We start from the raw sequence: 21,177 nt of genomic DNA, 5'->3' as shown, positions 1-21,177 counted from the left end.
CCATAGGAAGGTGATAGGTTAGTTAAAACCTTAAATGAACTTCCGTATTGTATACATTGTATGAATACATCAAGTATATACATATATATTATACGAGAAAATACGCATGGAAATTCTCACGATCGTCTTTCCAAAAGACGCTGCACTCCGGAAAGAGTGCACTTTCACTGCTCACCTTTGTTCGAGACGATTCTATCTCTATCTTTTACACACATACATAGATATATCCCTCTTACTTACACACATACTTAGAGAATTACAGCTCGATCATGAGAAATTGCAGTCGACATATGCAATTATAAAACATGTCTGCATTATTTTATTTCTGTCGAGTAAAAAAAAAAAAATATATATATATATATATAATTCTTAAAAAATTACATATATAAATTACTATATATAAATTACTATATATAAAAAAAATATATATATATCCCTAATAATTTTTAAAAAATTACATATGTATGTATATGTATATCATTCGCATAAATACATTTATATCTATATTTGTATCTACATAAATATACATGAATATATACGGATATTCGCCGAGAACAATTCGAAAAGAATAACAAAAGAAAAATATCTTGCAAACTGATATTATCATAAATATACCTATACACTTGGATATATATATATATATATATATATATATATATATATATGTATAGCAAAGTGCATATTAAGAGTATTCGACGATAATAAAATACATAGAAGAAAGAACAAGAAAAATATTTGGCAAAATTTCAAGAATATTACAAAAAATACACCAGGTCTTTAGGTACATGCATACTTCTTACATAATACGTATGCACGCATATTATTAGAAAACAATATTCAAAGATAATAATTTAAAGAAACAAAACAAACATGTCCATACACATATATATTTACATACATATATACATATATATATATACGATAAAGAATTTCGAAGAAGAATTGGAAGCTACAGTGGTAGTAATAATAGTAGTATAGTAGTTAGAAGGTACGATGGTGGTGTGGTGTCTCTACGCACGCACGATGCGCCAGCGAAAGCGACCGCTCATTGACACGCCATTTACTTTTAGTGTAGGGAGAAAACGAATCAGAGGAAAATAGGAATCCCACATAGTGAGGTGAGCATCTCTCCGTGTCCTCTCTCACGTCACAAATGTATATATATATATATATATATATATATATATATATATATATACATATATATATATAAATACATGAGAAGTATATGTATAAGAGATATACTATATTATCATCATCGTGAAAGAGGAACAGAAGACATACGGGGGAGTGGGAAGGGGAGGGGGGCAATGAGGTAAACACATCGAACGCGATACTCAGCGTACAAACAAGTAGAAGCACCTCGATAGGAAGATGCGATGTATGTGTGTGTGTATGTGTGAGAGCAAAAGAGAGAGAGAAAGAAAGAGAGGTAGAGGGAGGAGGAAACCGCGTGGTAGCCAGAAGGCAACTTTCACAGGAACCTTCCTTTTTTTACGACTAAAATGAGGAAGAGCGTAACAGAGGGACAGAGAGAAAAAAACACTTTCGAAAGGTTAGTAGCCAGCGGCCTCCTTCAAAAAACCGGGACGCCATTCGGACATTGTCCAGGGCTTCCCTAGTATATATACATAGATACATAAGTGTATACATACATGATGTTTTGTACGTATACGTATGTATTTATGTACATACGTAAGTATATCGTCCACGTTCTGAATGAGAAAGTGCGCAATGATTTTTTTTCTTCTTTTTCTATTTTTTTCCTCTTCTCTCTCTCTCTCTCTCTCTCCCTCCCTCTCTTTCTCCCCCTCTCTATACACACATGCGATGTCGAAAGAAGATATATAAAAATAAGATAATGCTTTACAGTTAATTGAACGTATACACTATTTGGTAACTATCGCGATTATAATATCAATTATAGTTATGATCTTAGCTTATACGACATAATTAATTCTAACTTTATCATTCAAAAGTTTTATTAACGATTATATTATTTCATTTAATGAATTCACGATCGTGTATTTGTCATAACCTCGAAATATATGTGACATGTGTATACGTATTTATTTATGCATTGTATGTACGTATATATATATATATATATATATATATATATATACGTAGGTTGGAAAACGATCAAATGATATCGTCTTTTGTCTATCTTTTAACTCATGGATTCGAGAAGTTTCGAGAAGAGGAGGATTTCTTTGAAGCAAAAGTTTCTCACGACTGCAAGCAAGTAAGTAGGCAGACGGACAGACAGTTGCTTGCTTGGTTGCTTACTGTAGCGTTACGATTCTTCTACCTTCTTCTTTTACCTTCGCTGCTCCACTATATGGTATATAATGACTCGCTTTTACCTTATTTTGTAAGTTCTACGCTTTAGTGTGTTCGTAAGACCACGTAATGTGTGATTACAAAAGATATATGTACGATCCTATCCATCTTTCCCTATCTCTCTATCTTCTCTATCTATCTTTTTTTTTGTAAATATGTCTTTTATGCCTAGAACAAGTTAAATCGTGCGAAATGAAATGAACATAAATGATAATTCTGAAATGTTCAATAGATGAATTAATTAATAAAAAAACGTTTGCTCATGGGAATCGTTAAGCAAATGTTCGGGAATTACCGTGATCTTGTTGTCATAATATTTGTTCACTTCTGTCGCGTAAAATAATATTTATATAGTATACATATATATATATATATACATATATATATATATATATATCGCATTTAGCAAACTTTAAATTACAAACGAACGTTGTGTTACGTTTGTAATAAAAATACAGGTTTCACAGGTTAGATTTTCAACTGACTTCCGTACTCTCATAGACTTTTCAGAGTACACTCCTATATACATATACATACATATATATATATACACACACATTAAGGCACAATCCGTACAAATAAATTACTGTCTCTTTGTGTCTGCATATATATATATACGTTAGGTGATGTGCGCGCGCGCATATATTTCCAGGGGTGTGTTATATATATATATATATATACACATATCGTGTGTATATGTATGTGTGTATGTCTATATCGAGTAAGAATGTTGCTGCCTGGCCTTTACGCTGACCCATGCTTTCACTCGGTAGCATCTTGCCATGGCGCGTCTCCACCATCGTGGTCTCTCACCTACTTTGAAGATCATGACGTAATTGACGAAAAATAAAGCGCATTGCGGAGCAGGAAAATGTATTTATTCGCGAATGACACGCATAAATTTTCCATTCTTATTCGTGGTAGCATTGTTAAATAACTTTTCCGTTCTAAGGAAATATAAAGAGAATCAATCGGTTTTTTTTATCATCCTTATATGTGTCGCTTATTAACTTAATTTATAACTTATTAAGAAGATGTAAACACATCATTGTTTTACTATATCTAACGTACTAATTGATAACTTCACGTATTATCGAAATAGTCAAATTATTATTTTTATATGTTTGCAACCGTGACAATAAGTCTTTTTTCTTTTTTTTTTTCTTTTTATTTGATTTGTTTGAATCTTCTCTTTTTTTCTTCTTTTTTTTTTCTCTCTCTCTAATGAAATATCGAATCCTCAGATTGAATACTTTGAATTGAAAAGTGAAATGACTCTTTCACTTCGTTCAATTCTAATGCTTATCGTGATTTATTACGAAATAATACTAACTTTTACCTTTTTAAATTATCACGCATATTAGAAAATTTTTGTACGTATAACGTCATCTGTATTACAAATATACAATCGGTTTTATCGTTTAATTATTATATTGAATATAGAAAAGGTTTTACCGTCTTATGATAAGAAAAATTCTACGATGATAAGTATACAGAAAAACTCTGTTTTATCGACCTATCCGATTTACAAGATTGAGTTATATTAATTTGCAATTTTTAACACTAGAGTATGTAGTATACTCTCCTCCGTTCGTTTATTAACACCGTTACAAAGATTTTTCTTTTTGTAAAATATGAGGCGTACGTTAATTTTACAATATTAAGTTTAATTATAAGTTTATTTAAAAATTATTATTGTGATAATTTGTGATTTGTGTTATAATTTTTCAGAAATACATTGAATAATAATGAAAATGAAAACGAGACAACTAATCAAATTTAAATGGTAACTAGTTCGTATAGATTCAAGTTTCATATTTTTATAATGGATTAGTTATACGAAACTTTAACACTAAATAATAAAATTAATTATGGTATTGAAAAATTCTCTCACGAATAACAAATATTAAGGATTATTATATTTATATTTTGTTAAAATACAAAAAATAATATTAATAAACGTTTAACCTCGTAAAGATATGGAACTGCATTTGTGTAAGTAAAATAGAAAGTTGTATTGCCGATAAAATTTAAGAAAGAACAAATTATGAAAATTTTTGAATTTTTAATTTTCAATTTAGATTTCTTTTTCCGAATAAATATTATTCTAATTATGTTAAAAATCGGGAATTATATTACGGAAACAAAACAAAAACAAATTGGCTGGACAAATAATTTTTTAAATAAAGATTTCACATATTCAATAAATTTCTTATAAATTATAGGAATATGAAGTAAAGTGAACTGAACGTAAAGAAATGGGACGTGTTATTCACGACCGATCAATACATCTTTTTTAATCTTATAACAAAATACCATTTATACTGTTTTTTTCAACTCTACTGAGATTTCTAGATAAACTCGATATATAAGTAGTATACTCTCGAGGGGGTTATAGTTAAGTGGTAGAAGAACGAATCTGATCAGCCTGTTCTGGATGTCTGACACGCAAGGCAGGTGTTCACTTCTGCGAGAACGAAGGTAAAATGACCCGCAGTATGTATAATAAATCTCCGATTGTGAAGTTTCGATTGGCGAGGAAAAAGAGAAAAAAGAACAAGAAGAAAAAGAAAAAAGAAAACTATTTTCCTCTTTCTTCGCGTATATATTATTCGATAAGTCGAAAAAATTTTATAATATCTTTTTCTTTTTTAATCTCTAAAAACATAATTTTTATTATTTCAAAGATTTTTAATATCTGCAATTTATTACAATTGGATATATATATATATATTTTTTTTTTCCTTCTTTTTTCTTCTTTATTTTTTTTTATTTTTTTTTATTTTTTTTTATTTTTTCTTTTTACTGTATACTAAGATAGACATATCATATTATTAATAACTATTAACTTTTTTTTTTTATTATTATCACAAAAATGTTAACTTGGTCAGTTAAACGACAAGTTCACCATACAATTCTTAAGCAAATTTCCATCGATCGATAACTCTTTACTTGAATAGAAGTAAGAGAGAGAGAGAAAGGGAGAGAGAGAGAAAGAGAGAAAGAGAGAAGTAGTGAGTAATTTATACCCTTACCACTAAATCTAAATAGCGTTAACACTCTGAGACATTAACGAAAAAGATACCTCAAAAAAATTCACATTTCTTTCATATGACGATTAGATCAGAAAAATATCAAATCAAAATTACACAATTTCAATATTAATTAATTTTTTCCTTTTAACAAATTTTTATTACAAAATTGATACAAATATATTGATATAATTATTATTCGATAAATTATATACAAAGTATACAATTTATATATATATGTATAATAATTTTTAAAATATCCAAAATAATTTTAGATAAAATTTAGATTCCTACATTTTTTCATCAGATCAAAATTATCCAACAAGTTCATTACTAATTCATTTTTTCTCTTTTCTTTTTAGGCAAATTTTTATCAAAAAATTTATATATATATATACAGCATAAAGGTATACGCATACACGTGCACGCACATATACATATACATACACAAACACATATACAAATATGAAGAAACGAAAAGGGGAAAGGGCGATCACCGGTCAGCGCAGGAGAATCGCGAAGGCAACGACGCGGCGAAGCCAGAGAACGCGGTCTCTCCTCGGGGCGACGCACTTCGAGTCGAGACGCCACCGTCGAAGGACGCATGAATATGTATACCTCCGTATCGTTATCCGCTATAATTTTGCATTCGAATGAATTAACAACTACGAAGGATGTTCGCACACGATTCACGTTCATACGTTGATTTTTTAAGAATTACAAATTTATTTATTTTCTTTTTTATTATTATTTTTTCTCATTATTCATCATTTCAAATTTAATGAAATACATCAAGTGCGCGTCCACGGGATGTAGTGAGTTACGTGCGAAAGATTATGAAGGTCATTGACCTCGGCTACGAGTGACCTACGTTGCGTACAATTTTAATTATGACATTAACTATCAACTTCGTCATCTCTTATTATTATTATTATTATTATTATTACTATTATTGTTGTTGTTTTTGTTATTGTTATTATTAATTATTATTTTTCTTTTTTGTTCGTTTGTTCATAATCGGCAGTGTTTGATCGAAAGATACCTTTTTATATTTTTAAATAAATTGTTCTAAAGTGAAGTAACTTATTAATATTTATGTGATGATAAGGTGCTAGTAATGATTAGGACGTTAATATATATATATATTTATATATATATATATATATATATATATATATATATATATCAAGTGTGTGAAAATTCAGATGTTAAACTCTTATTTTGAAATTTTTATATCTTCTGATTTTATATAAAAATTTTCTAACGAATTTCTGTGTGATTCTGTATTATTTTATTGAATTGATATATAAGCTGACAATGCGTAAACTTATTTAAATCTTATTTGTTAATAAGATTGCAAAAGAGAATAAAAATAATTTAAAGAAAAAGAAATGTATATAATCTAATGTCCTTGTACGTATGATCGCAGCCTGTAATCAGTCGGGTTCGCGTGTCAACTTTAGCTCGGAGCGATACAAGGAAATAGTCAAGGAAGTAGGACCCGGTCGAAGGATAGAAAAGGGTGAAAACTAGGAAGGCGCTGAAATACGTCGGTGTAAGTGTACCTAAGTTTAAAGTCAGGTAAGAAATGGCTATTAATTAATTTCATAATTGAAACATTATTTGTCTAATAAATATTGTGAAAATATCAACCAAAAAAAAAAAAAGAAGAAAAGAAAAATATAGACATACCTACATAATTTTGAATATATATATAAACGGGGATAAGCACTAATTATTTTTAATTTATTAGACGTTGAGTTAGAAGATTGACTTGAGGTCTTGGATAGTTTAATGATCCGAAGTTATCCAGAAAGTGAAAAAATATTCAGATTCAAATTTCATTTCAAAGTTCCAACTATTTTTTTGCGAATATTGTGTATATAAATATATATATATAATTAAAAGATTTTTTATAATTTGAAGGAACTCCAAGAAATCGAGTGAGAAGAAAACGTCTGTTAAATTTTGTTAGAAAAAACGGGATGAAAAAGGAAGAACAACAAGAGACGGTGAGCTTCGATGAATCAGTAGCGATATCAGTAGCGGCACCTGCCGGTGCAAGTAGATCACCGACGACGACGGCGACGACGACGACGACGACGGGGGCGGTGAAGCCGGCGACGGTGGCAGCGACGGCGACGACGACGACGATGACAACGATGACGACGAAGACGATGTCGTCGCCGAAGATGCCGGATGGAGGCGCTTGCAGCGACGAGGACGAAGTCGAAGGAGGAGGTGGAGGTGTTGTAGGAGGTGGTGTAGGAAGTGGTAGCAAAATGGGGAATGAGAATGAAGTGGAGGAGATAGAGGGGATGTTAGAAGAGGAGGATGAGGAGGATGAAGAGGTGGAGGAGGAGGAAGAAGAAGAGGATGAGGAGAGTGAAAGGGGCGAGGAGGAGGAAGAGGAAAGAGAAAAGCAGCAGGAGAACGGCAATGGAAAGGGTGGAGATTTCACGGCGCAGAAGACGGCTGGCGTTGGTGGGCTTTCGTTAGGCGAAAGTGGGGGTGGAGGCGGCATGGGTGGCTTCTGGAGGCAAAGCAGACCCTCCAGTCCCCGCATGCCGCCTCCGGAGCAGCGGGAGCAGAGGCCAAAGAGCCGACACGATCCGGCTTTAGCGAGATACAACAATCTCGGTTATTGGAGAGCTAGACGTGTTACTTTTTACAAAAATGGCGATCCCTATTTTCCTGGGGTTGAATTCAGGTACGTGCTATTTTATTTTTGTTTCAGTTCTGTCTTCTTTTCTTTTTCTTTTTCTTTTTTCTTTTTTCTTTTTTTCTTTTTTTTTTTTACCTCTGTCTCATCTAATCGTCTATCTACCTCTATATTTATATGTGATTTTTTTCTACTATTTATTTACGCGAAGATTCAATCGTGAGCCGCAGGTGGCGCATCCACCTCTACGACCTTGAGTCACATGTATGAATGAATCCCTTTGCCTGACATTTCAAGGATACACACCTGTGTACTCTGCAATACCTGATGGTAGTTTTCAGTTCCTATTAACTGGTCCAAAATTGATTTCTAATATTTTGTCTAATCCATTATATATCCCTTTTAAATCTTATCCTAACGTTATTCAATGTTAAACGATTTAACGAACATCACTCGATAATGATTAATCATCCAACAATCCATTTAAATCGTAGATTCAAACCAAGGCGCGATATCGGATCACTGGAAGCCCTATTGGATAGATTATCTCTTCGTTTGGATTTACCTAGGGGAGCACGTTACATATTCTCGATGGACGGCGATCGGAAAGTTAATTTGGACGAATTAGAAGATGGAGCTTCTTATGTCGTGTCAAGCTATAAAACGTTCAAGGTCAGTCATTGTTAAACAATTTTTCCAACATTTTTTTTCAACTATTCCACACGAAAACACATATATAACTCCCTTGTTATTATTAAGCGTTTTGGGTGTGGTCCATTGATTCGATGAGACTTCTATTTAAAAATAAATATCAACTCACACGCTTTCATGCGAACGAAAAAAGAAAACCTTTTGGTCCGTTTATTTTCTTTTCTTCGCCTGCAAAAAATGGATCGTTATCGTAATACTTAAACGCAATGCAAGAGAAAAAAAGAGAGAAATCGCGTGTACACAGATTATGTTAGATATAATCGTGATTCGGGCAATGACCTCGAAAAAGGGACGAAATAATTTTTTGAACGATAAAAAGAGGCACCACCCATATAGTAATAAGAGGGGATTCGATTATAAGATGAAAATAAAATATTCATCGTTATTAAAACAAAGCCGGACACGTATTATTTGAATATTCATGATCCTTGTTATATGAGCATGGTGTGTGCGTAATCGTTGCTAGAAACACCTTATCACAATCTCTACTTAACACTGTATATACACACATATACATCTATATATGTATGTATGTATGTATGTATGTATGTATGTATGTATGTATGTATGTATGTATGTATGTATGTATGTATTTAGGGCTTAACGATCTATCTGCAGGCTTAATAAAATGAATAAGTAAGAAAGAACGTAATTTATTCGTTATACGTTTAACCCTAATCGAATTAGAGCAAGTTATAATTCAAGACTTTTTTTTAAATTTCGCCTCCTTATCTATCTATCTATCTACCTACCTATCTGTCAATAACTATTAGATAGCATTCGTTATGTTTACATGGGTGTGAAAGGGGATGATTTAGTCAAGGATGAGTAGTCTATCCTATTTCCTAGACTTTTTAAGGTGTGACTAGGACACGCTCGATTGTATATCGTAGATCGTTACTGATTCTCTTAACCTAGAGTCCAAACGTACATATATGATCTAAAAATTCGATCAACGTAAATGTAAGATTCTCTTTCTCTTTATCTTGTGTGTGTATGTATGTGTGTGTCAGGTCAAAGCTTAATCCGCTAAAGTGGCTCACAAAAAGAAAGCTTTATGCAAGGATTGTCCAATTCTTTTCAACGTCGACTTTGCATGCCGATTGCTTTCGGTCGAATAAGTCGATGAGATTAGTTGTTTGTTAAAAGATCCATAACTCTGGATGTGTGGCATTAGCGGGGTGAGAAAAATTTTTTTCTTTTCTTTTTCTCCCTCCACAGTCCTTAGCTGCGACCCATATATTTTTTTTCTCATAAAACTGCCACACCAAGATTTCCATAATGTATCCTTAACCAACTTTCTGTCTATCCGAGTTCAACCAATAACCGCGTAGAGCTTGATATATATATATATATATATATATATATATATATATATATATATAACTAGAGTAAAACGAAGAAAATTAGGTTAATCGTCTTATCGTGTTTATCATGATTATGAGAAAATATCAATCTAACTAGATATATTTACATAGAATTGGACAGACATATTACCTATATTTATTAGCGTTAAGAAGAATTGATCGTTAAGAAAGTGATTTATGCTGAATCAGAATCGACCCTTATCCCCCAGTCCAAAGTTAGGGTGTGTTTTTAATTAATTATCCCGATGAATGAGAGCAAGTTCTACGATCGATTTCTCGACTGTAACATATATATCATTATCAAAAATATTATCAACTTATTTTATTATAAAAATGTTTCATAATTTCTTTAGATTAAATAAAATTACCTAACCATAAGAATCACAATAATAATAATAATAATAATAATAATAATAATAATAATAATAATAATAATAATAATAATAATAATAATAGATATATACTAAAGGCATTTCATATTATGTACCATATTCATGATAACGTATTAAATGCACGTGGTAAAATGAGAGATCTCGTAGTTAAATGTAGGAAGTAAATCTATGTCGAAGAAGTGGGGAGTGAAGTTATATACTTACTAGTATGTGTTGTTGGGATCGTAAGGTGGGTTGTAATCCCCCGACAGTGGAGGAATCGGAAGGAGAAAGTGTACATGATTGGTTAAGAGCTTACGAACTTGCGCAGTAAGTTTCTTTTTCTGTTCCACCCTCTTTCCTTTGATCCCTTCCTTCGTACTCTTGTAATCGCTAGGATAATATCCCAATATAAGCGATCATAGTGTGTGCGGTTTCTTTTATCCTTTAATAAGAACATTATATTTTTTAATATTCCATTGGAATACGAAATTTTGATCTAGATATAAATATATAGATCGACGAAAATTAATCAATAAGATCGATCAATTAAATCAATTGGAATTATATTTTTGAAAAAAAAAAAAAAGAAAATGAAGAACATGAACAATTAATTAACAGATTTAAATTATTACAAATTGATCATTAGAAATTTATAGATCCAAGGAAATTGATCGATAAAATCAATCCATATTATATTTAAAAATAAATTATTAATAATATTAATTTTGATTAAAATTATTAAATCAGATTGTTACAATATTGATTATTATAAATCAATAGATCCTAATAAATGGATCAATAAAATTAATCAAAATTATATTTACATACTTCCACTTCGTTCTCTCTCTCTCTCTCTCTCTCTCTCTCTCTCTCTCTCTCTCTCTCTCTTTCTCTCTCTGTCTTTCTTTTTCTCTCTTTTAAGAATCAACCTTGTTGTTGTTGCTGTTATTATTATTATTATTCCTATTATTATTATTACTATTATTATTATTATTATTATCATTAATGGTTAATAACAGAACGTAAACTTTTTATTTTCTCTCTTTTCTTTAAAGTAAAAGGAACTTCTAAGAAGTAGGTAACTGAGGTTCTTGAGTAGGGTAGGAGAGAACGGTATCTCATTGACCGTTGGTCAACGCAAGGGATCAATACGTAGGAGGCACTTTGCCTGTTACTGTACTACGATCGGATTTAACTATTCTTTCATTGTTTTAATGTCTATCGATTTAATTTCAATTTCATTCTACATATATACACATACTGTCATTTATTATGTAATAATTTTTTTTTTATTATATACATACGTTTATGTACGTATGATACATGATTATGTATTTAAGATTTGACGATTAATTTGTATAGTGTTATATTATCATAAAGAATGGATTTTTATATGGACCGATAATACTCAGGTTATTTTAAAAATCAATTATCAAGACTTTTCCGGGTAAACTTTTTTCTTTTATTTTTTTTTTTTTTTTTTTTTTATTATTTTTCATATAGTATAACTACAAGTCCAATTTGTAAAACCGTAAATCTAATTATAATTATAATGAATCTTGATAAAGAGTTATTGATTTATATTATAAAATCGTTTAAAAACTTCTCATTCATATAGAAATTTTTAGCCCATTCTGTACTCGATCTCTGTAAATTCAACATTGACTTGAAATCGTTACATATCCGGCATTGATGTCTCCGGAAAACGATACACTATATTTTTTTCATTAATGTCACTATGATCCATCCCAATATTGATACGATTGAAAATATTAAATAACTTTGATAATTTTATTATATTTTTGTAATATGTAAAAAAGATAAAAAAGATTTATTTTTTCAATAATTTATTCATATATATATATAAACTCGTTCACATATGTATATATAAAATTCGTTCACATTCTTCATGATATATACATATATACATATATACATACATACATATATATATTCGTTATCTTTCCAATTTCCTGAAACATAAATCTATGGAAGAGTTTCTCGTTAGAACATTATTACATGTCCATTCAATCCTATAGCGCATGCGTCATTATGCGACAAAATATAGCATGACCGTTTTATTGTAATTATGTGTGTTCCAACACACACATACACAGACCCATTTCAAAAGTAAGAAGAACTGCGGCAGATTTTAAATATTCAATTTATTTGCAAGTGAATGCTTTTTATTTGTTTCCAAAAAGACCAATTAAAATAAAACAGAATTAATATATTTTATATGTTGAATTAATAAAATTTTATTTCAAAGAATAATAAAATAAAATGAAATTTTAATATAATCTTGATTAAAAAGAAAAAAAATAAAGAAAGCTAAATTAATTCGTCATAAATTCTTCCTATCAAATATATCTGAATATATATGTATATATATATATATATATATATATATATATATATATATATACATAATTAATTATAATAATCATCTATCCAATCGATGTAAAAATAAAATTTTAATTGGGGACACAAGAAATATATATGTATATTGTAGTACATGCATATGTCTACTACGTTAGCGATTAATAGATGGACTCGAGGACGAAAAATATTGATATTACGAATTTGCATGTATCGTTCTCGTGGTATCGAACCTAATTTCAGTTGAAGCCACACCCGGAGAGGGTGGCTGCCTGGCTGGCCTTGAGCCAGTGGCTTGGTATATAGCAAAATGGGGGGTAGGGAACGTTGCAGTTCCTACGAGTTGGTTCTCCACCTTGATGGGGCCGTACACATCCGACACTTCCAGTCGTTCATCGAACACAGTTACGGCTACACCTCGTGACAAAAGAGAGAAATTTTTCTTAACTTTTTACCCATTTTATATATTCCCTACAAAATACTACAAAGGGATCTTTTTTTTTTTTTTTTTTTTTTTACAAAAAAAAAAACAACACAAATCTAAACTAATTATTATAAATTCGATTTGATTGATCTCGATTGTCGTTTTTGTTTCTTCGTATTTTCGTATTCAGATTTCGCACGATTTCGTTTTCTGTTTTTCTTTTTGTGTTTGTTTCTGTTTTTTTTTTTTTTTCAAATTTTCATAGCAACGTATAAGGACAGAGATAAGAATCAAAGTATCGTGCGGGTCACGAAGACGAGAGAGAACGAAGAAAAAAGTATAATAATAATAATATATAAATCATGTGATCGTGATCGTGACAAATTGTACAGTGTAAAGTGTTTCGTAAAATCGTCTACATAGAGAAAATTAATTTAGTGTGCTTAACTTCTCGAAGAAATAATTATTCGTGATTTCATCATCATTGAGTCGGAAAGTTCCTCATTGCGTTCCGATCTGGAGCCGGACTACGACCCCGACGACGAGGACGCGAACGATTCCTATAGCGATTCCGTTCGCGAATATCCTCTTGATTACTTTTGTACAAGCAGCACCAGTTTTGTCGTGTTGATGAGTAATTCCTTCGAAGTTATTTCGCTGCCGGCCGATATGCTGCAGGTGCTAACGATTCGATATTGATTTGATTAAAAAAAATTAAAAAAAAAAAAAATGAAAAAAACAAATATTATTATATTTTTAATTTAAAGGTGTCTTATAAAAAGAAAAAATATTCGAATATTCGAAATATCAAATGAAATCTGATTTGTTTAATCTAAAAAAAAGAAAAAGAAAAAAAAGAAAGAAATATTATTATATTATATCGGTACCATGATCATACATAGATACATATTTTAGATAATATATTTGTTTTCTTTTTTTTTTTTTTTTTTTTTTTAATTTAAAGTTATGAATACTAAAAAAGATATTATTGCTACTCTGTTGATTCTACAAATAAATATATATGTATATTTGTTGAAATTTGATTCGATTGATTTGCAAGAAAAAAAAATATATTATTGCATTATGTATAGCAATATAAGTATTCGATACAACGTACATACTTATATAGATACATAATTTTATATAGAATTTTGTTCAAACACACATAGATTTAAATCGTATAATTTAAAATATTTATTAATTTCTTCATTGATAAATCTATTCATAGAATAATTAATGTTTATCATTTTAAAGCCGGCGAGCTATGGAAAGAAAAGTAATAATTGGTACACGACACCAACTAGCGGTGGTAGCAGAGGTGGTGTTAGTGGTAGCGGGACAGGAGGAACCGGAGGTTGGCAAAGTAGACCAGGAGCAGTAGCTAGCCTAAGTAGAAAGGCTTCCATTACTGAAGAAGCACCACCACCAGGAGGTGGTAAACCTTCATCAGGTCGTGTCATCCGAATTGTAAATAATCATGATCATACTGTTCAGGTGAGAAAGAGAGACAAAGAATCTTATCAGTCTAATATGATGAATATATTTACGATGTTTCGTAATATGTGAGACCTACCTTCATCAGTAGGAACTGAAAAGATTTAGATGATATTAAATTAATGAAAAAAATTTATATGAATCTATTTAACCATTTTATCAAATTTAATAAACAAGTCAGTCTAACGTAGAAATGAGATACAACTTTTTTATTGTTTCAATATCTCCTGTCCATCGATAAAGTGAGACCAACATGTTACGAAACACCTAATATCTACATATACAGACATGTATAAATATTTATATATTTACAGTGCCGTGTTCTACTAAATCTTCGAACTTCTCAACCGTTCGAAGAAGTATTAGAGGATCTTGGTCAAGTTTTAAAAATGAATGGAGCTAAAAGGATGTTCACTGTTTCGGGTCAAGAGGTAATAATCATTATTTATTTCTCCTATGATTATAGTCAAATATGATAAGATGAGACACACTTTGGCATACATGTATACATATAGATAGATTCATGTATATCTAATCTATTTAGATTATTATCATTTATTGATCGATATATTCAAGTTAGACAAGAACGTAGATGAGACAAGAAAGTTTATTGACGAGTTATGCAAATGAGAAAGACAACACACATTGGCTCCCGACATCGTACTTATAAAATCAGTTTGAATAATGTTTCTCCACATAAATATGCATGTTCTATGTGGAAACTGGTTTATGTACATACATCGGAGTGAAACGTGACGATATATATTAGTAGGGTCACTTTCTTGAAATCGTATCTATCGTTTAAATTGTAATCTTCACTCTAAATGACACTTCCTAATAACTACTTTATTTCATTTCCATACATATATGTTATTGTAATATTTTCTATATAGTTTCTAAGAGTCTTTTATATTTGATCTATATTAAATTAATAATCGAATTTATATAATTAACGTTATTAAATAAATATTTTATTCAGAATTAATCCAGACGTAAATAAATATAATGTATTAAATAAATAATTTTTATGAAGAGTTTTGCTAATAAATACGATACAGTTTCGATATCGTAATTACACTTTTCCAGTAAAATGTTAGAGGTTTACTTTCTGTTTAGTTTTAGTCCATGAATATATAACACGGTTATAAGTTAAAAAGTTGATCAAGAAGTTGGATTAGATATGCTATGGAAAAAGGTCAGAGATTCATCTTTCCAGGTCACGATCATATATGAATTTCAAATTGACCAATTTTCTTCTACGAGAACAATCGTTAGGTTAATCTATACTCAATTGTGTATTACATATTGTTAAAACTTTATCTTAGAGCATATATAATAATGCACTTAATATATTTATCATTGAACATCTATCTCCAAGAGAGAAGTCAAGACAAGACAAGACAAGACAAGACAAGACAAGACAAGACAAGACAAGACAAAACAAGACAAGACAAGACAAGACAAGACAAGACAAGACAAAACAAGACAAGACAAAACAAGACAAGACAAGACAAGATAAGACAAAAATTAATCACTATCATTTTAACGTGTTAAAAAACAGGTAAGAAGTTTCTCGCAATTGAGAAATGAGTTCGCCGATATAGATACATTTTATTTGGGCACTGGCTCTAGTATGGGTATATCTGGTACTATAACAGCCTCTCCAACTAGAAGATCAAGATCACGTGGGCCACCAACATTGGTAGAAGATCTTGGCCGTCAGAGACGAGCTCGAAGTAAAAGTAGACCTCGAGCACTTTACGCACCGGATTCCGAAGTTGTTCGAGTTAATGGTATAAGAATAATTTTCAAAAAAAAATTTCATTCAAATATCTCTATAAACAATTTTGTTTGATTTAATTATTATATATTATATATATGAATATTTTTCTTATCTTTTTCTGATCCAGATTACAGTGTCGTAGAGGTTTTAAGAGACGAACCCGTTAGAGTAACTATCAGAGGTCTTAGAAGATCATTTTATCCGCCATCACGTTTGCCACCAGTTGATAATTCTCCGCCAGATAAAAAATTACAATTAGAATGGGTCTACGGTTACCGTGGTACTGATACCCGTAGAAATCTATGGGTGTTACCAAGTGGAGAATTATTGTATTATGTTGCTGCAGTTGCAGTTCTCTTTGATAGAGAAGAAAATGCACAAAGACATTACATTGGTCATACCGAGGATATTACTTGCATGGAAGTAAGTTTATCATAGCGATAAGATCATTTCATCGTTTCATTCTCGATTGACATATGCAATAATTAATTGTACTTGAATTGATTCTGGTACGATAATATTTTACAGATACATCCTAGCAGAGAACTCGTAGCATCTGGTCAAAGAGCTGGCAGACATCGAAAAGCTCAACCTCATGTTCGTATTTGGTCGACGGAAACTCTTTTAACTCTTTATGTTTTTGGAATGACCGAGTTTCAAATAGGAGTATCAGCATTGGCTTTCTCTCAATTGGTATATACATTATATATATGTAATATATATATAAACGTATATAGAAAAAAAACATACTATATTATATTAATTATCTATTAATTATTGTTTATTAATAGAACGGTGGTAGCTATGTACTTGCTGTTGATGCTGGAAGAGAAGCCATTCTCTCGGTATGGCAATGGCAATGGGGTCACTTATTGGGTAAAGTCGCGGTCAGTAAATCTTATCTAAATAAATAATATTTATTCCGAATGAATATTTTGATCTCAATTTTTTTTTTTATTATTAATAGACTATGCAAGAAGATCTAACAGGTGCAGCTTTTCATCCATTGGACGATAACTTATTGATAACGCATGGACGTGGACATTTAACATTTTGGAATCGACGGAAAGACGGTTTCTTTGAACGGACTGATATTATTAAACCTGTAAGAAAAATTGTCACAACTCATTACAAGCGTAACTAATTCCAGAATATTCATAATTGTAAAATTCAATTATATTTTTCAAGCCATCGCGTACACATGTGACGAGTATTCAATTCGAACAAGACGGTGACGTTATTACGGCTGATAGCGATGGATTTATTACGGTATACTCGGTTGATGCAGATGGTGCTTACTTTGTTAGAATGGAATTCGAAGCTCATAACAAAGGTATCAGTTCTCTGGTAATGTTGTCCGAAGGTACACTGCTGTCTGGTGGTGAAAAAGATCGCAAAATTGCGGCTTGGGACTCTCTACAGAATTACAAACGTATTACCGACACTAAGGTAAACTTAATATTAAAGTCAAATCATATACACAAATAATATCGTCTCTAATTAAAAATAAAACTGTTTATATTTTGATGTATAAACCAAGTTACCAGAAGCAGCTGGAGGAGTTCGTAGTATTTATCCTCAACGACCAGGAAGAAACGATGGCAATATTTACGTTGGAACGACGAAAAATATTATATTGGAGGGATCTTTACAAAGAAGATTCAATCAAGTGGTTTTTGGTCATGGTAGACAGTTGTGGGGCCTTGCTGTTCATCCGGATGATGAAGTTTTTGCCACAGCAGGTCATGATAAAAATATTGCACTTTGGCGAAGACATAAATTGTTATGGACAACTCAGGTAATATTGTTTATTACAGCTGATATCAACAAATGGTTTCAAATGCGATTGTCTCTTACAAAATCATATATACTTTCAGGTTGGCTTCGAATGCATTTGTGTAGCATTTCATCCTTTTGGTGTAGCTTTGGCTGCAGGTTCATCTGATGGACATTTGCTTGTCTTAGCAGCTGATACAGGTGCTGCTGTAGCAACTTTAAGAGTTTGCGGATCGCCTTTATCATGTATTGGATATAATCCAAGTATGAAATTCTTTTATTAAATTATATTCTAAGCTTCAATAAGTTAATTTCTCTTAACCCTTTATTATTGTTATTTTAGCCGCTGAAACCGTTGCGATGGGTTCACAAAATGGTAGTATATATCTCTTTCGAGTATCAAGGGACGGTTTTTCTTACAAAAAAAGTAACAAGATACGTGGAACACAACCTTTGGTACAACTCGATTGGAGTTCTGATAATAGATTTTTGCAAACGGTGACACAGGACTATGATCTTGTTTTTTGTGAGTTATTTCTTCAATTTAAAAATATTATTACATTTTTTAATTATATACTATATTTATATGTATATATATATATATATATATATATATATGTATATGTATATATATATATATATATATGTATATGCGTGTATGTGTTTATATAGGGGATGTAAAAGCACTTTCATCTGAAAAAAGTCCATTAGTTATGAAAGATGTTAAATGGCATACACACAATTGTACAGTAGGATACATGGTCTCAGGTAATTATTTTTAACATATGATCTGAATTCTCTCTCTCTCTCTCTCTCTTTGTCTATATATAATATAAGGAGCGAATCAAAAGTCCTTAAGTGATTTTAAAAATCAATTATTCTAGACATGTAGTTCTATAATATAAAAACAAAAATTTGTAATATCATCTAAAAATTTTTTGCTTATATTTGGAAGACCCATCCTGTATATAATGAGAGATATATATTATCCTTTTATGTAAGAACGATAAACTATTTATTATTTTTTTAAATTTCAACAGGTATGTGGAATAATCGTTATTATCCATTGACAACGGTTCTCACCACAGCCTGTAGATCAGCAGCGCACGATATGCTTGTCAGCGGAGACGCCGAAGGTTATTTAAGACTTTTTAGATATCCATGCACCAGCGCAAAAGCGGAATATGTAGAAGAAAAGGTTTACAGCTCGTTGGTAGCTTGTGCTAGATTTTTGTATAATGATCGAAATATTGTTACTGTTGGTGGAACCGATGCTGCCCTTATGCTTTGGGAATTAGTGGATGAATAAGGATATATATATATATATATATATATAAATTATTATATATATATATAAATTATTATATATATATATAAATTGTTAGGGCAAAATCACAAGAGATAGACGGATTCTAATATCTGAGGGATATATCATTTTTTGTTTATTTTTCTTTAAATATTTCATATTTTTTTCTTTTTCTTCTCTTTTTTTTTTTGATCACTTTCAATAAATACGTATCCATTATTAAAACTTTAGATAACCGAACTACTTAACGAACTTACAAACCACTTGACTCAGTGTTCAATCTTTTTCTATAACCATCATTAAATACAAACACACACATACACACGGAATAAACAAGAATTTACAGTGATGCAGTATAAATATTAATAATAATAATAATAATTAACATTTTCTTGGAGCATTATTGAATTAGTGGTATTGTTGTGACGGAACGAATTCTCTCTCTCTCTCTCTTTTTCTCTACATGAAGAATATTAAGGGAAAAAATAAGAAAACAAAACAAAAACAAAAATAAAAAAGAACATAACAAATATAAATATATACATACATATATATATATATATATATTTGTTACATTACATATGTATATGTTATAGATATATACATATTGACGTATACTTACATATACATAAATGTACTATTTTAGCCAAATATATGCGCGTTAAAAAGCGCATTAGCGCACAGAAGGTTAGAGGGTGCTGGCGCCCAGACCTTCCCCTACCCCCTTGGTCTCCCCCAAAAAAAATGTTCTTAGAAATATTTAACACGAAAACGTTAGATATAATATTTAATATTACTAATAATAATAATAATAATAATAATAATAATAATAATAATAATAATAATAATAATAATAATAATAATAATAATAATAATGAAATAGTAATAGAAAGAAAAATAATAATACAAAATATGCACGCACACGCCCGTACGTACATTGCATGAAGATGATGTGTCGCCGCGCTCTTTGTACCGCGAAATTATTTCTAAAATACTTCTCTGTTATTCGTTACAAAGAGAAAAAGAGAGAGAAAAAGAGAGAGAGAAAGAGAGAGAGAGAGAGAGAGAGCGAGAGAGAGAGAGAGAAGGAATTTTATGAAGATTATATATATCAGGAGAAAATTGTTGCAGGTCAACATGCGTTCTCCTCTTATCTTACCCCGTACCCCCAAACCCCCTTGATGTACCCCTACAAATTTTCACAAAAACAAAAAGTAATACATATATATAGATATATGTAACAAATTATTTAACAAAAAAAGGAAAGAAAAGAATAAATAAAAAACACGTCAATTTTTTCGCATACGTATTATTATCGCTTGTAAGCATCGCTCGAAATCCTCACTGCCAAGGCATCGAATTTGAGATTTTATTAAGTTACTTATAAATTGAAAGTGCTTGTGCTATGAGCCACAAAATAATATGTATGTGTATATATATATATATATATATATATATATATATATATATATATATGTATGTATATATAAATTACATATATAGTCGGAAGAAATATCAGGAAAAAT

At 30.7% G+C, this 21,177-nt stretch overlaps 1 protein-coding gene across 7 annotated transcripts; it reads left to right on the top strand.

The window, feature by feature from the left end:
- Nucleotides 1-1,417: 1,417 nt before the first annotated feature.
- Nucleotides 1,418-20,450, top strand: DCX-EMAP (Doublecortin-domain-containing echinoderm-microtubule-associated protein). 7 transcript variants are annotated; one of them, XM_085654906.1, is made up of 21 exons: nucleotides 3,845-3,984; nucleotides 4,075-4,129; nucleotides 4,699-4,824; nucleotides 5,235-5,357; nucleotides 5,738-5,987; nucleotides 6,805-6,956; nucleotides 7,302-8,085; nucleotides 8,532-8,709; nucleotides 14,547-14,786; nucleotides 15,101-15,217; nucleotides 16,348-16,579; nucleotides 16,697-16,992; nucleotides 17,098-17,262; nucleotides 17,361-17,456; nucleotides 17,537-17,674; nucleotides 17,758-18,018; nucleotides 18,110-18,367; nucleotides 18,447-18,609; nucleotides 18,689-18,871; nucleotides 19,018-19,113; nucleotides 19,386-20,450. In XM_085654906.1, exons 7-21 carry the CDS (start codon nucleotides 7,361-7,363, stop codon nucleotides 19,652-19,654), a joined length of 3,417 nt encoding a protein of 1,138 aa, XP_085511032.1. In that variant the 5' UTR covers nucleotides 3,845-3,984; nucleotides 4,075-4,129; nucleotides 4,699-4,824; nucleotides 5,235-5,357; nucleotides 5,738-5,987; nucleotides 6,805-6,956; nucleotides 7,302-7,360; the 3' UTR covers nucleotides 19,655-20,450. The 7 variants fall into 7 exon arrangements, with proteins under 7 accessions (XP_035723623.1, XP_085511032.1, XP_085511034.1 ...); XM_085654908.1 differs by lacking the exons at nucleotides 3,845-3,984; nucleotides 4,075-4,129 and having other exon boundaries at nucleotides 4,511-4,839; nucleotides 6,805-6,930; XM_085654905.1 differs by lacking the exons at nucleotides 3,845-3,984; nucleotides 4,075-4,129 and having other exon boundaries at nucleotides 4,511-4,839; nucleotides 7,351-8,085.
- The last annotated feature ends 727 nt before the right edge of the window (nucleotides 20,451-21,177 follow it).

This window comes from Vespa mandarinia, chromosome 2, assembly GCF_050613455.1.
Source record: "Vespa mandarinia isolate Hongniang chromosome 2, ASM5061345v1, whole genome shotgun sequence".
NCBI lineage: Eukaryota > Metazoa > Arthropoda > Insecta > Hymenoptera > Vespidae > Vespa > Vespa mandarinia.
The sequence above is the reverse complement of the archived record's forward strand: the minus strand, read 5'-3'. Positions and strand labels throughout refer to the sequence as shown.

What these genes read in the sequence shown, in the direction of transcription:
- DCX-EMAP (XM_035867730.2), top strand. Translation starts at nt 7,361, where the DNA reads ATGAAAAAGGAAGAACAACAAGAGACGGTGAGCTTCGATGAATCAGTA. An exon ending in ATCATGATCATACTGTTCAG is followed by an intron (nt 14,787 to 15,100) that starts GTGAGAAAGAGA and finishes ATATATTTACAG; the next exon opens with TGCCGTGTTCTACTAAATCT. An exon ending in CGAAGTTGTTCGAGTTAATG is followed by an intron (nt 16,580 to 16,696) that starts GTATAAGAATAA and finishes TTTCTGATCCAG; the next exon opens with ATTACAGTGTCGTAGAGGTT.